Source organism: Canis lupus, chromosome 30 (assembly GCF_003254725.2).
Source record: "Canis lupus dingo isolate Sandy chromosome 30, ASM325472v2, whole genome shotgun sequence".
NCBI classification, from domain to species: Eukaryota; Metazoa; Chordata; class Mammalia; order Carnivora; family Canidae; genus Canis; species Canis lupus.
The window spans coordinates 17,444,577-17,461,943 of NC_064272.1; the positions used below are offsets into that span (position 1 = coordinate 17,444,577).

Consider the following 17,367-nt stretch of genomic DNA (forward strand, 5'->3'; position numbering starts at 1 on the left):
GTAGAAGACAGGAGTGTTCACTTTACTATTGTTCCAAATTTTCTAAATGTTTGAAACTAAAAAGCTGGGAGAAAATAATGCCAAAGAAGAACAAGGAAGACAAACAGGGTTCCTCCATTTGGGGTATCTGAAATTCACAATATAGATTAGTTCATGTAAAATAGTAAAACTAAAAAAATTAATCTCCTTGATCCCAATTCATATTATCAATAATGCATTCAACAGAAAGCAAAAACAAAAACAAAACAAAAAACCACTGTCCTCTACAAAAAGACATGCCAAGTCTAAAGATAAAATACACAGGATATTCTAATAGTGTTTTGTTAGTAAATATCAGTGTTAAATAAAGTTCCAAGTTGTTCTTTTTTTCTAATTCCTGTGTGACAGTCCTTTTTTTCTAATAAAAATGAAACAAATCACATAAAATAGGATTTTTAAATTAAGAATACTATAAAACAATATGCCCCCTATCCTTGCTAACAAGGTTTCACCCAAACCTTATCATGAACAAATATTCAGACCACAGGATGCTTTAAAAGATAAACTAAGAGAGAAGTTGAGACTGAGAGACTTTTTTTGACAACTGAGAGGAACTGCTGTAGATTAGAAGTTTCAAAAAAATGACAAATGCATAGAAGAATGTATATTTTAATATGAACTGTATATTAAATATAATCTTATCCATGTTCCTTACATGCAATAACAATAATGTGATAATGGAGGAAAACTCTCTATTAGAAAGCACATTTGAAATATTTAGGTAACATCATAAAATTTAGGAGATAAAGGATCACTTTGGTGACAATTTTACTTTCAAATGGCTCAACCAAATATAGGGGGAGAGGAAGCAACGACATACATACATGAGCAGAAGGGGAGAAAAAAAGCTTGCAGGAAAAGATACTAACTACAGGTGAATTTAGGTGAAGGTTATATGGGTATTCACTGAACTATGCTCTCAGCTTTAATGTAGATTCAAAAAAGTTTCCTCAAAAAAAGTTAAAGAGGAAGAGTCCTACAGTACAAAATTATTTGTATTTAGCAATCATTTGGTCAAACTATATGCTATATTTACATACAACACCTATAAATACATGATGTTAAATATTTTTACAAAATGATTTTTAAAATAGTATGTAGTAAGTTAAAGTAAAAATGGATGAACTAGTTAAAAGGTGAAGGCTATTTAATAAAGATGCTGCAAGACAAGGCTGAATGGCTAAAAGAACATATCCGGTACTTAGACTCAAATATGTGATAGAATATCTATCCACAAGGGACAATCCTGTGATCTTATTCCACTTGTTTAGCACAGTGTATACATTTTAAAAAGCAACCTTTCTAATATGTGTTGAATTTACTGCAATCACTAATTACATTCTATTTGAAGTTAGATCTTCATCATCATCAATAACTCAGGATAATGTTCTTTTAAAAAAGTTAAAAATGTATAAAAATCTGAAACCACTAACATTTTGTAAACAAGTCCATATTATAAAGACAATCTCAGAATACAGTTAAGATGTGAGATCAGTAAGCAAAATGACATTTAACCAGCTAGCAAAAATTTTCAATAGAAATAATGCAAATCACAAAAGGCATACATTTTTTATTTTAATACCTATATTATAAAAGGTAAGAAAAGAAACAAGTGAACTTATTTTTAATATTTTATTTCACCCAATATATGTAAAATATCATCATTTCAACATGTAATCAATATTAAATAAAATTGTTAGAGAGATCTTACATCCTCCTATTATTCTAAGTCTTAAAAATTCAGTGTGTATTCTACAGCATAATTCAATACGGCTAGCCACAATTCAAGTGCTCAAGGAGCTACCATACTAGACAGCACATATCTAGAGCCACTATTACAAAGGGGGGGGGAGTGTCCTAAAGATCACCTTTCTAGAACTGTATTTACTGAGTATCACCTCTATATTAACAAACATTTAAAAATAAACTCCTCTGCATCCTGAAGCAATATATCGACTTTCATTTCAATAAATATGACTGTAACTTTACACAAATATAGTTCTACTGGCAATGTAATATGAAATTATCTATGAGCCTTTTCATGTTTTTCATGCATATAGAAAACAATCCCCCTAAATAGAAGCTTTCAAATATGCTTTTGCCAACACAACTTGCCTCAAAATACTGCTCAACCTCACAGGAGGAAAAGAGAAAAAAGAAAATATTAAGGTTAGAAGAAATAATATCTTTCCCTAAGTGTAGGATAAGAAAGTCCACATGAGGAGGCACCTGAGTGGCCAGTTAGTTAAGACTCCAATTCTTGGTTTCAGCTCAGGTCATGATCTCATGAGTCATGAGACTAAGTCCCATGTTGGACTCCCACTACGTGCTCATCCTCTCTCTCTCTCAAATAAATAAATAAGTAAATCTTGGATTTAAAAAAAAGTAAGTCCGTGGAAGTAGAAAACAAGATATGCTAAAATACAAGGAAAAGTATGTAAAAATATATTTAGATAGTTATAAAGAAAAGTTGAAAAGAAGGTTTAGTAGTGAAAATATAAAAATGAGGGAAATCAATTGAACCGGACTGCCACCATGTGTGTTCCCAAGTTCAACTAACGCTCTAATTGACTTAGAACCTTGCTATATATACTACACAGAGGTGCTCAAAAATACTTACATGCAATTGTTTCCTGAGAATCACATAGTCTCACTTGAAGAAACGGTACTTTATATTATATTCCTGTTTGAATTAAGAGCTATTTTGAAAGGAAACGCGGAATATTAACATAAAATTAAAAACAAGTTCTAAAAATAGTCCTACTTTTCTATTTACTTATCTTATTTCAGCATATTTATAGGAACTAAAACTTTACTATCCTTTACCTGTGGCAGGATTGATGCTTGCTGCAATGTGGAAATGACACAGTGCATTTGCATGGTGGGAAATGTGTCTCTGAACTTCATGTGTTGCCATCTGGTCAGACATTAATTCGGTGTGAGTTACAAGAACAGAAGACCTCCTCTGTCCTTTTCTTAAATTTTTCAAATGGTGTATTGTCTAAAATAGAAAAATAATGGTTAAATTCAACTCTGGAAAGCCTAATAAATGCTGATCCAAGTATCTTTTATTATTAAGGATTTTATAATTTTCCTCTCTGAAAAATCTGAACATTTTAAAGGAAATTTCCTTAACTACAGCTGAACAATCCTGACTATATACTCCAGTTTTTGCAAATTTTATAATTTAAGGCAGAAGTAGTTGCTCAAAATACTCATTATTTATAGAGACTCTGATTAAGATGAGAAGTCCAAAGTCTAAGTTTTTCAGGATATTCCACTATGAAATGAAATTTACTCGACACAACAGTAAAAAGAAAAAAAATTCCTGAATCTTTCTAGCAGGAAGAAGAGCCTTTCTCCCCAATATTCTCACTTACAAGTAAACAATTACAGCTGTTTACTTGTAAATTACAACTATTATAAAGAAGAAAAAATAGAGTATAAAAATATAGAATAGGGGATCCCTGGGTGGCGCAGCGGTTTGGCGCCTGCCTTTGGCCCAGGGCGTGATCCTGGAGACCCGGGATCGAATCCCACGTCGGGCTCCCTGCATGGAGCCTGCTTCTCCCTCTGCCTGTGTCTCTGCCTCTCTCTCTCTTTGTGTGACTATCATGAATAAATAAATAAAATCTTTAAAAAATAAATAAATAAATAAAAATAAAAATATAGAATAAGGGGAATCTATTTAGGTAAGAGGAGCCAAGAAAGCTCTCATGAAAATGCTGACATATGAAATTTGTTTAAATTGAGGTATGACTGTAGGACAAAAATTCTCCACTAGCACACCCAATTATCTCAACTATTTTAAAAAGAAAAGATCTCCACACCAATAACCCCAACTCACAGTATTTCCTTATTCTGTCACTTAACCTGCCCCCAATGCCATGCTTTACAATAATTTCCCATTTTATTCTTTTGTTCCTCATAGTCAGTTAAATAAAATGTGGCATTCTCTCAGTTCTTCCTACATTAAAGTAATATCTGGTCCTTTCTTTCAATTTCCAAAGCTTTTACCCCTTTTCATTTGGAAAACAGTATCAGATCTATCGCATATCCTTCACCTCTGGTCACCCTGCTATAGAGCTGCTTACTTCTTTGATAATAGGTTTAAGATGGATATATTAGAGACCTCCTGTACCACAACACCTATAAAATTATTTTCATTAGATCTTTGACATTTATCATTATTTTAAAAATTATATTGGCAAGACTGGTGTAATATTGGCTGATTATTTTCTCCTAGGAACAAAATGTATAAGAATATACAGAATTATAGACCTTACAGTTAGGAGTTTAAGACAAAAGGATATCAAAAAGCAAGGTAGCTTATACATTAGACAATTAAGCTTTTTCTATTAGAAACAATCTTAACATTATTAATTAATTAATAACACTACTAAAGGGTAGCAAAAATTTGCCAAATCACTGACTATATATGTTTACTTATAATTTTTGCTTTTATTTTATGCAGCAATTAGTAATTCAATTTAACACCTGAAAGGCAACATATTAGGTACTATGGAGGACACAAGGATGTCTCAAAGCCCTTAGTTTCTAAAAGCTCATTTATAATTTAAAGATAAAATGTCATATAAGAATATAAAAATGACTGTAAACGTAGTAAAAATTGAGTACTTTGTCTCACTAAATTTCAATAAATATTAAAACAAAATATAACTTTAACTGTTCTTATCTCTGCTTTTAATTTCATTTATACTTTAAGTTGGGAGGGGGAAATGTATAAACAAAGCCCAATCACAGATAGTATTAGATATCAGAGCCAGCCTACTATATATAAAAAAAAAATTTTTTTTTTTTTTTTTTTTTTTTTTTAAAAAAAAAAAAAAATTTTTAAGGAGCGTATCTTCAGACTACCAAACCTAAAAAATATTTCTGCTAGCTGAAACAGCAAAACATTTTATCTATGCAACCATAAAACTGCTAATGTAAAAGTATAATGTAAAAACATAATTAGTAACATAGATGTTTATAACATAATAAGCATAAAAAGCAAGTTATAAAACATTACTGCATAATATGATCTCAATCTTATACATAAAGAAAAAATACACATACATAACCAGAGTAGTTGGATTATAAATTCCATTATTTTTCTAATCTAGTTTTAGAATAAGCACATATTCTTTGTGTAGTAATAAGTCACGTGAAAAATTCAGAAAATTAGTAATCTAGGTTTGCTTTGATAAACTTCTGGTAATTTTCAAAAATGTGTTTACCTCATTTTATCCCTACTCATAATGGACACAACAGTTTATATTATAATATAATTTCATAGGACACACTTTTATTTCATACATATTGCATTTAAAAATTAGAAAAAGGAGATCCCTGGGTGGCTCAGCAGTTTAGCGCCTGCTTTTGGCCCAGGTTATGATCCCAGAGTCCTGGCATCGAGTCCCACATCAGGCTCTTTGCATGGAGCCTGCTTCTCCCTCTGCCTGTGTCTCTGCCTCTTTCTCTCTGTGTGTGTCTCTCATGAATAAATTAAAAAAAAAAACTTTTAAAAAAAATGTTTAAAAAGTAGTTTACCTTCAAAATACTAAACTATGGAAATTATAAAGTAATTATATAAAAGTTGACTTTTAAAAAATAGTTGACTTGTGTATATGTTAACATCTTTATCTTAAGAATCAAAATAGTCATTTTTAATTAGAACACACATGTAAAATTTAATCCCATGAAACAAAAGCAAAACATTTTTCATTACAACTAGTTTCTGAGTCTTTATATGTTTTAGTAACCAAAGCTGCCTATTCCTATAGATTACTGTATTTGACATGCACAGTGAAAAAATTAAAATTATACTCCCTAGACTACATGTCTGAAATTATTTCTACTGTATCTGGCTTCTAAGTGGCATAAAATTAATGGTCTTACAAGCATAAAACAAATTAGTGAGAATTATTTGTTATTAATTTCATCATTACATGTACCATGTGTATTATCTGCATCTCAGCTTATAAATTCCCACCAAACTCACATTATCTTCAAAATATATTTACCATTTTAAAGAATATCGTACCTCAAGAGCATGTTGTATTCTGTCTTTGTGTCTTCCAGCATGAGTGAGGTTACTGGCAACACTAGAAGTAGTAGTCTCACAAATCTGTTCACCCAAAAGACAATCTTCCGGTAAGACGGTTTCTGCCCAGAGTCGGCACACACCATCATGGCATGAAGTTAATAACACATTACAGACAGAACCTCTAATGACAAAGAGAAGTAAATAAAAGTTACTATGAATAGTAGTGCCATTAATTAATTAAAGGCTATTAATATCTGGTTCTCAGGTATAAAAATAACAGTACACAACTAACAGTATGATCAAGAGTAGTTACTTTTTCAGTCATGGTAACAGATTTTACACAGGCTATTTCACATTCTCACCAAACCCCATTTACTACCTGTTCATACTTGCAAGGTGGCAAGTTGAATAAAGGGCTGCAATCAGTTACCATAAAACAGAAACAACCTAGCAGTCACTGATACTTTGATTCATTAAAACTATGCCTTGAACAGCTCCATTAAATGACAGTTTAGTATGCTTCCAATTGCTTAAAAATTACAGTGTATGGAAAAAGAGGTCAAAGAGCTTAAAATCATACACAGTATCACTATGAAGGTGAACACCATAAAAACTTCCTTTCTTGACAAAGGAAACAGAAATGTATGATTGATCACACATATGCTGCTTGAAAACTAGCCTCTGGGGGAATATTAGTATCTTCTAAACAAACTATACAGCAAAAGAAAACCTAATCGTGGCAGGTTATAGAATGACCATAATAAAAAGTTTGTTAAATGTAATTAAACTGCATGGCTTATGGCAGTACTTGTGTCATCTTGTGTCATCCTTATAATCTAAAATATTATAAACAGATAAACAAATGAGAATCTTCAAAATAAAACTGCAAGGAGAATGTAATTTCAAACTATAAATCAATTTCCATGAAGTTAAAATAAGCAAAATGTTATAGCATCAAGCAGCTGAAGTGACTTAACTACTCATTATAGAACAAAAAAACCATTCTCCCTTTAAAAAAAAAAAATGTCTACATGGACTCTGACTCAGTCAAAAGTATTTTGCAAATGTTTTCAATAGACGCAAATAACTTAAGCAGAATTAGCTTTTTATTCAGATTCCAAAAATGAATGAATTTCCCATTTCCTGAGCACCTACCTCTATAATATGTGCTATATTTCCTATCCAGTGTAAATAGTTCACAGATGAAATAACCTTCTCTCAAAAATGAAGACAGATTTCTAAGCAAGTTTTTTAGTAACTATATATATATGATAAAGGAATCATTTGTATGAGCTGTTCTGCAGTTTTATTTAACCTTCTAAATACTTTTAAGAGTGCTGAACAATGAGGAAAAAATTATAACAAATTCTTTGATGCTCATATGTTAAGAAAAACCTGGCCATTTTATTATGATATACTTTCCCACCACATGTATTTTTGATAGTTTATTACTATGTTTCATTTTCCTTCCATCTGTGCTTCCTGTTACTTGCAAACATTTCCTTCCTGGAATCTTGTACTACTGTTGCTATTACTAACAGTATTGGCTAACACAGCCTAAGCCCAGACTATGTGCAAAGGCCTGCAGTAAATATTCACATGCACTAGCACAGTGAGTCTCACTACAACTCTCTGAGGTAGGTACCACTACCTACAGAGAAGAAAACTGAGGTATAGAGAACTTAAAAAATTTACGCAAGAGCTCACCAAGCTAGTAACAACAGCAGGATTTGAATTCGGGCAGTTTACATCCAGAGCTTATGCTTTTCATTTCCACCAAGTCAATGCACTAAAAGTAATCTTTGCTTTCATTATTTTTACAAATATATAAGTAAACAAACCAAAATTATAGTACATATTTGTCTAACCTGGGCATATACTTGCTAGTTTTCCTCCAAGAGAAACCTGCCACAGCTCGGGGATGTGCCAGATAAACAAAGGAAAACTGAGTAGACCCCTGTCTCCTTTTCACTTCATGATGATCCTGAGGTATAATTGAGGATTTCCAGCCAGTCATGGGATACCATACTTTCAAAAGACAATCATCCTGCAAAAATATATAAGTCAATAAAATTAATCTGAACATTACACAATTCAAAATGTGATTTGGAGAAACCTTAAAAATTAAGCTATCTGTAAAAACTAAAGTGTGAGTTTTATATAGCACAAACTTATGTGTAAAATGTTTATGACCTCAAAGAACACTACTCTTGAAAAATAAATGGACAGTTTTCTCATTATCAATCTCCTCTGCATAATGGTGGTTTACAAAGAGAGACTGAAGCCAAATTCTCTCATTTAAACATGTAGGGGTCACTGTAGGGAAGATTCTGAAACCAGATGCCCTTGGATAAGAAAGAAGCCATGTTATTAGTCACTGTTAACATACTTTCCTTTTTTGAAGACACCTGTAAAGGTTAAACCAGTCCTTTTGAAATAGAAATGCTTCTTAGACTCTATGTCAGGAATCAGTATTCACAGGGAAAGTTTGTGAAGGGCCAGACAGTAAGGAAGTTATTAGGCTTTGTGGACCGCATAGACTCTAACACAAATTCTCCTTTTTTTCTTACAACCCTTTAAAAACATAAAAATCATAGTTTTCTGATCCCCACTTAAAATGAAGTGAAGGCACTCAGGTAGTTGTCAGGGATCACCTCTATGCCCACTTAAATAAGATACAAAAATAACAATAGGCACTAAGTTATCACTTAACTTAGTTCTATGAATTTTGTTAAAGGTCAAAATAATTTTATCTTATTTAATAGAAATCATTCTCTTTCTAGTGCTTTGTCCTCAATAGTGAATAGGGTCTTAAGGGAAATAATAAAATAACCATTCATGCAAAAATCTTACTCTATGAAACAAATTATTTATTCCTGTAAAGTATGTATAGGTCCAAATACTGTCTTCTGGACTAGACAAATATTTCTGTTTATCATCATCTCAGTACTCATTTTCAATTTATACTGCATAATGTATGTTTCCACTAAGGTCTCATTTATTTGGGTATTTTAATTATATAGCAAATTTTTTAAAGTGCTTAGTCTGAGAAAACCACTTAACAGTGTACTACTTGCTTTCCTCCAAGAACTTCTTCAACCTAGCATCATTTTCATCTAACCAAATTTACTGCACAACCTACAGCAGTGGTTTCAGGCCACATACCATAAAAACCACAGAGGCACCTCAGAGCCCCCTCAGCATTCGTAAAGAAAAAGCCGAGTGCTTCCATGAGCAGATGGCATGCTAGCTCCTTTCTCCCATCCCACTAGCAACCCCTCACTCAAACAGAACAGTTTTACTTTCATCTGTTACTGCCTAAAACTAAAACCACACAAAAGTGAATTAGAAATCATTAACAGAAAGAGAACCAGAAAATTTCCAAATTAGGGGGAAAAAAATAAAATAGTCTTTATTCATAAAATCCTAAGGAATCTAAAAAAAAAAAAAAAGACTTAGACCTGATAACATAAGACTAAAGACCAAAACTCAAACAGCAATTCTCTTTCTATATGTTAGCAATAATTGGAAATGTAATTTGTTTAAATACCTTTTATTTTACATTAGGAAGATATCAAATTAGGCATAGGATATATATGCTAAAAACTACAAAACACTGCTAAGAGAAAGAAAATCTAAATAAAAACAGAAACATACCATCTTCAGGGATTTGAAAAACAAATGTTACTGACCCAGTTCTTCCCAAACTGATCTATAAAAAGATTTAATGTGAACACAGCCAAAATCACAGCAAGCTTTTTGGCAGAAACTACCTTATTCTAAAATTTGTAGGACATCAAAGAAACAATACCACCAAAAAAATAGATTTTAAAGATTTTACTGAAAGAGAGAGCATGAGTGAGCAGGAGGAGAAGCAGAGAGAGAGGCACAAGCAGACTCTATGCCGAGCAGGGAGCCTGACATGGAGCTTGATCCCACGACTCTGAGATCATGACCTGAGCCAAAATCAAGGGTTGGATGCTCAAGTGACTGAGCAGGCACCCCCACAAACACGATTTTTAAAGAAAAAACAAAGAGGACTCATCATACTACCCAATTTCAAAACTTACTATAAAGCAATGGAAAGTAGGAAAGATGGTGTCCGGGGCTTACCTCCTCTAATAGACATACCGAGGCAACAACTACATATACTGCAACTCTAAAAACAACTTGAAGACTAGCAGAACAGATCTTTCACAGCTAATCATAGAGAAGGTCACAATGAAAAGTATAGGAAGGACAGAGACTTGGCTGGAAGAAGGAAGAAATGACTTTGAAGAAATAATAGCTGAAAACCTCCCTGACCTAGGGAAGGAAAACAAATATCCAGGCCCAGGAACCAAAGAAAGTTGTGAACAAGATGAACTCAAGGAGGTCCACACGGAAACACATAACAATTAAAATGGCAAAAATTAAAGAGAGAATCATAAAAGCAGCAAAAGGAAACAGTTGCATACAAGAGAAACGCCAAAGGTTATCAGCTGCTGACCTAGCATAAACTTTGCAGACCGGAAGAAAGTGGCATGATATATTCAGAGTGCCGAAAAGAAAAAACCTACAACCAAGAATATTCTACCAGGCAAGGTTATTCAGAATTAAGGAGAGATAAAAAAAACTTTCCCAGAGAAATAAAAGTTAAAAAAAGAGTTCATCACCACTGAATCAGCCTCACAAGAAGTACTGAGGAGAACTCCTTAAGTGGACAGAAAAGGCCATAATTAGAAGTAAGAAAATTATCGGGGCACCTGGGTGGCTCAGTCCATTCAGCATCTGACTCTTGGTTTTGGCTCAGGTCATGATCTCAGGGTTGTGAGACTGAGACCCAAGTTGGGCTCCATGCTGGGTATGGAACCTGATTGGGATTCTCTGTCTGTCTGTCTGTCTCTCTCCCTCACCACCCCTGCACTCTCTCACATGTGCTCTGTCAAAACAAAACAAAACAAAACAAAAACAAAAACCCAAACACCTTGACAAGACAAAAAAAGGGCTTTACCTAACAATAAAGGTTCCAGTCCAACAAGAAGATATAGCAATTATAAATATCTAGGCACTCAATGCAAGAGCATCTAAATATATAAGGCAAATAGTAACAAACATAAATGGAGGAACTGACAGTAATACAGTAATAATAGAGAACTTAAATACCCCAGTTGCATTAATGGATAGGTCATCCAGAATGAAAATCTCTAAGGAAACAGTGGCTTTGAATAGCACATTCAGATGGATTTAACATATATACAGAACATTCCACCCAAAAACAGCAAAAATACACATCCCTTTCAAGTACACATGGGACATACTCCAAGATAGACAATAGGCCACAAAACAAGTTTTTAAATAATTCGAGAAGACTGAAACCATATCAAGCATCTTTTTCTGATCACAACATTATGAACAATTATTAAAAGAAAAAAAACACCTGAGGAAATAAAGACAGAAAGGCAAAACAACATCCTATGGGTCAATGAAAAAAACAGAGTTAATTTAAAAAATACATGGCGAGGGATTCCTGGGTGGCTCAGCGGTTTAGTGCCTGCCTTCAGCCCGGGGCCTGATCCTGGGGTCCCGGGATCGAGTCCCGCGTTGGGCTCCCTGCATGGAGCCTGCTTCTCTCTCTGTCTGTGTCTCTGCCTCACACACTCTCTCTCTATGTGTGTCTCTCATGAATAATTTTTTAAAAAATCTTAAAAAAAATACATGGTGATAATGAAAATGAAATACAAAGGTCCAAAATCTGCAGGATGTAGCAAAAGTAGTTCTAAGAGGGAAGTTTAGAGAGATACAAGTGTACCTCAAGGAATAAACAAAATCTCAAATAAACAATCTAATCTTAACAACTAAAGAAACTAGAAGAAGAACAAAGCCCAAAATGAGTAGAGTAGAAGAAAGGAAATAATAGAGATCAGAGCTTAAACAAATAAAATAGAGACTAAAAAAGAATAGAAAAGATCAATTGAGACTAAGAGCTGGTTCACTGCTTCTCAGCCTTTTGGCTAAGATCAAGTGGAGACTAAGAGCTGGTTCTTTGAAAAGATAAACTTATTAAGCCTTTAGCCAGGCTAATCAATAAAAAAAGAGAGAGAACATAAAATCAGAAATGAAAAGGGAAATCACAATCAACATCACAGTAATATAAAAAAAATTACAGTTTACCACAAAGAAAACTATATGCCAACAAATTAAACAACCTAGAAAAAAATGGATAGATTCCTAGAAACATCAACCTCCTAAGACTCATGAAGAAATGAAAAATCTGAACAGACCAATTACTAGTAACAAAGCAGAACTGGTAATCAAAAAATCCTAATAAACAAAAGCTTAGTGCTAGGTGGCTTCACAGGTGAATTCTACCAAACATAAAATAAAGCTATATACAACTCTGTATTACAGAGCAATAACCCTGATGAACATAGATGCAAAAATCCTCAACCAAATCTTAGCAAACCAATTCAAAAACAAATTAAAAGATCATTCACCAAAATCAAGTAGGAGTTATTCCAGGGATATAAGAATGATTCGATTTATGCAAATCAATCAACATGATACATTACACTAACAAAATGAAGGATAAGATTTCTAAGATCATCCCAATAGATACAAAGAAAACATTTGAAAAATGCTAAAGACTCCACCAAAAACTATTAGAATAAATGAATTCAGTAAAATTGGAGAACACAAAATCAATATACAGAAATTTGTTGCATTTCTATATACTAATAACAAAATAGAAAGAGAAACCAAGAAAATAATCCCATTTACAACTTCATCAAAAAGAATAAAATACCTAGGAATAAATTAACCAAAAAGGTGAAAGACCTACACAATGAAAACTGTAAGACCCTGATGAAAGAAATCAAAGAAGATACAAATAAATGGAAAAATACATCATGTTCATACATTGGAAGACTATTGTGTCTACAGTACCCAAAGGAAACCTTATCAAAATACGGATTCAGTGTAACCCTTATCAAAATATCAATAGTATTTTTCACTGAACTAGAACCAAAGATCCTAAAATTTACATGGAACCACAAGACTGTGAATAGCCAAAGTAATCTTGAGAAAGTCTATAAATCTGTCAAGACTCACTGAACAGTACACTTAAAATACACATTTTATCTCTAGTGTATTTCAATAAAGTTAATTCTAAAAAAGGAAATAACAGGACAAGATTTATATACAAGGATGTTTATTTTTAATAGCAAAAGAAAAATGAGAACTACTTAATGTTCATTAATAGTCATCTGGTTAAGTCAAAATATAATAACATTCATTCATATAATGGAAAATTATGTCACCTTTAAAAAGAATACACAGGGGCACCTGGGTGGCTCAGCGATTGAGTGTCTGCCTTTGGCTCAGGTCGTGATCCCAGGGTTCTGGGATTGAGTCCCACATCACACTCCTCGCAGGGAACCTGCTTCTCCCTCTGCCTATGTCTCTACCTGTCTCTCTGTGTCTCTCATGAGTAAATAAAATCTTTAAAATAAATAAATAAATAAAAGGAATACACATACATGTGTATTACACAGCAATCTATGATATACTAAGTGAAAAAATAACCAATTTAAAGAATATGACCTAATTTGTGTATGTATGTATATGTGTGTGGTTTACAAAGACATCAAAAAGTCTGAAAGAATATATATTGAACCGAAAACAGTGACCTTTTTATTGTAAGTAGGACTATTTTGCAGGAGATTTTCATTTTCTCTGCATTCTTTTTATAATGAATACATATCATGTTTAAAAAATAAAGGTATTTCCATTTTAAGGAAGGAAAAAGGTTAAGAAGGCAACCCTTAAATAATCAAAACATTGAATCTAGGAACAGAGACGTGCTTTCAAGAGGAAGAAAACCTTCTGGAATCATTTTGTAGGCTTCTCCTTTCCTTCCTGCCAAAATCACCCTCCTCAAAAATTCTTATCTGAGCCCTTAAAAAAAAAACAACAACAGTTTTTTTACTGAAAAGCATAATCTTCTATTAAAAAAAAAGTTTCTGAGGAAAACAGTATTTTATTTTCTGAAAGATTTTATTTGAGAGAGAGAGAAAGGGAGAGAATGTGAACAGGGGGAAGGAAAGAAAGGAGGAAAGAATCTCAAGGAATCTCTAGCAGACTCCATATAGAACAGAGCCCGATGCAGGGCGCGATCTCAGAACAACTGAGATCATGACATGAGCTGAAATCAAGAGTCAGAAAGATGCTTAACTGACTGAGCCATCCAGGGGCCCCAAGAAAATAGTATCTTAATTCATTTTCAAATTTTACAAAATAAACGTTATACAAAGTGATGAGATACAAACTTTATAAATGAATAATTTAAATAAATACAGCAAGCAAACTGAAGAAAACAATTCTTGAGTTGAAAATGTAATCAGGTACACCTTGTGGGGGGAAAAAAGTTCTTTAACAAGACTTTAAAGCTCAGATAAAAAGTTAACATACTATTAAGTGCAAGAAAATTTAATTTACCACACTTAAAAAAATAGATCTTACCAGCAAAAGTGCTCAATGAACTGAAATATTAAAAATCCTGAAGGTAACTGAATCTGAGTCCCACAACACCTGAACCGAAATCCTGTCATATGTAGCAGAGGCGGAGGAAAATGCCTTCTAGTGGTAGATCACACAGTCACCATCTGTTTCATCAAGTCAGGCAAACTTGGCTTTATTAACAGAAGCAGAACAGATTGTGGAGGGGGGGAAATGCCAACATTACAAAGTTAGTTTCTGTTCTTTTCTCAAGAAGACCTTAATTAGACATGGTATCTTCTCAAAAATATGAGGAAATAAGCTTTTTAAACCTGTGAAGCATTTTATTAATTTCCAAAGTATCCTTACCAGTAAGGCACTCTTATCTTTCCATTTCAATTACAGGACACTTAGCTCTTAGAAGAACTGGTGAATTTAATGCAAGGAAAGTATGACTAATACTTGGGGAAAAATACTCAATAGTCAATTGCTAAGGCTATTGTAATAAAAATTCAAAGAAAAGATACTGAGCATTATGGAACATGCAAACAGAATCGCCTTCAAGGAGCTTAAAATCTAGATGTCCCATTAAGAGGATGTGCTTTTAGTCTTATTACTCAGTTGTTTTTAAAGTACAAAGGCATCTTTTGAATTCATCAGAGATGAGAGTTCAAATTCAGTAGATGTTCAAATAACAAATACTAATCATCTTACATGGGTCATTAATAGTTTTTAATGTATCACATGACCCTGTCAAAAGACCATACATCCTAAAATAGTCTTGAAGTTCAACCAGTCGTGACACACAGCTGAGGCAAATATGACACACTGAGTAAGCAAAGAGAGAGAATCACATACATTAAGATTATATGAACAACTATTCCAAAAAATAAAAGATGAAGGAAAATTCATTCTATGAAGGTAGCAGCATTATCCAACACAAAACCAGATAAAGACACCACAAAAAAAGAAAACTACAGGCCAACATCTCTGATGAAAACAGATGCAAAAATCTTCAACAAAATATTAGCAAACTAATCAAAGAATACATTTTAAAAAATCACCCCAATCAAGTGGGATTTATCCCAGGGATGCAAGGGTGGTTCAATATTCACAAATTAATGTGATACATCACATTAACAAGAGAAATGATAAAAACATATGATACTCTTACTAGATGAACAAAAAGGCATTTGACAATGTACAACACCCATTCATGATAAAAACCCTTCAAAGTAGATCTAGAGGGAACATACCTCAACAAAATAAAGACTCCATTTGAAAAACCACAACTAACATCATACTCTGATGAAAAACTGAGAGATCTTCCTCTAAGATCGGGAGCAAGACAAGGATGTCCACTCTCACTTTTACTCAACATAATACTATAAGTCCTATCCACAGCAATCAGAGAAGAAAAAGAAATAAAAGGTATCCAAATTGGTAAGAAAGAAGTAAAATTTTCACTATTTGCAGATGACATGATACTATCTACGAAATACCTAAAGAGTCTACAAAAAAAAAAAAAACTACTAGAACTGATAAATGGATTCAGTAAAATCACAGTATACAAAATTAATATGCAGAAATCTGTTGGTTTCCATATACTACTAATGAGGTAGCAGAAAGGGAAATTGAGAAAATAATCCCATTTACAATTGCACCAAAAAGAAATACATATAAACTACATATACATATAAAATACATATAAACTTAACATATACATATAAAATACATATAAACTTAACCACGGAGGTGAAATGTCTATACTCTAAAAATTATAAAACACTGATAAAAAAATATCTGAAGGTGACACAAACTAATGGAAAGATATTTCATGCTCATGATTGGAAGAATTAATGTTGGTAAAATGTCGATAATATCCAAAGCAATCTACAGATTTAATGTTATCCCTATCAAAATACCAACAACATTTTTCACAGAACAAGAACAAATAATCCTAACATTTGCATGGAACCATAAGAGACCCTAAATAGCCAAAGCAATCTTGAAAAAGAAGAAGAAAGCTGGAGGTATCACAACCTCAGAATATACTACAAAGGTAAATTAATCAAACCAGTATGGTATTGAGACAAAAACATATAGAAAAAAGGAAAAGAATGGGGAGCTTAGAAGTAAACCCATACTTATATGGTCAAATTAACCTATGACAAAGGAGGCAAGAATATACAATGGAAAAAAAGACCATCTTTTCAATAAACACTGCTAGAAAAATTGGATAGCTACATGCAAAAGAATAAAACCGAACTGCTTTCTTGCATCATACACAAAAATAAACTCAAAATGGATTAAAGAGTTAAATGTGAGACCTGAAAACATAAAACTTTTGGAAGAAAACAGCAATTTCTTTGACATCAGTCATAGAAACCTTTTCTAGACCTGTCTCCTGAGGCAAGGGAAACAAAAGCAAAAATTAAACTATTGGGACTATACCAAAATAAAAAGCTTTTGCACAGTGAATGAAAACATCAACAAACAAAAAAGGCAACCTACTGAATGATACACGCAAATGACAGATCTGATAAGGGGTTAATATCCAAAACATATAAAGAACTTATAAAAATCCAAACATAAAAAAAATAATCCAATTTAAAAATGGGCAGAGGAAGTGCACATTTTTCAAAGGAAGACATACAGATGGCCAACAGACATATGAAAAAAAAACGTTCATCACTAATCATCAGGAAATGTAAATCAAAACCACAATGAGATATCACTTTACACCTGTCAGAATGGCTAAAATCAAAAACACAAAAAATAACAAGTGTTGGTGAGGATGTGGA

The 17,367-nt window shown here is 32.9% G+C and overlaps 1 protein-coding gene across 1 annotated transcript in view; it reads right to left on the reverse strand.

The window, feature by feature from the left end:
- DMXL2 (Dmx like 2) overlaps positions 1-17,367 on the reverse strand; it is a 152,932-nt gene that overhangs the window by 79,277 nt on the left and 56,288 nt on the right. The window contains 3 exon segments of the mRNA XM_035708792.2: positions 2,866-3,040; positions 6,086-6,269; positions 7,957-8,135. Coding sequence (XP_035564685.1) covers positions 2,866-3,040; positions 6,086-6,269; positions 7,957-8,135 — 538 coding nt within the window.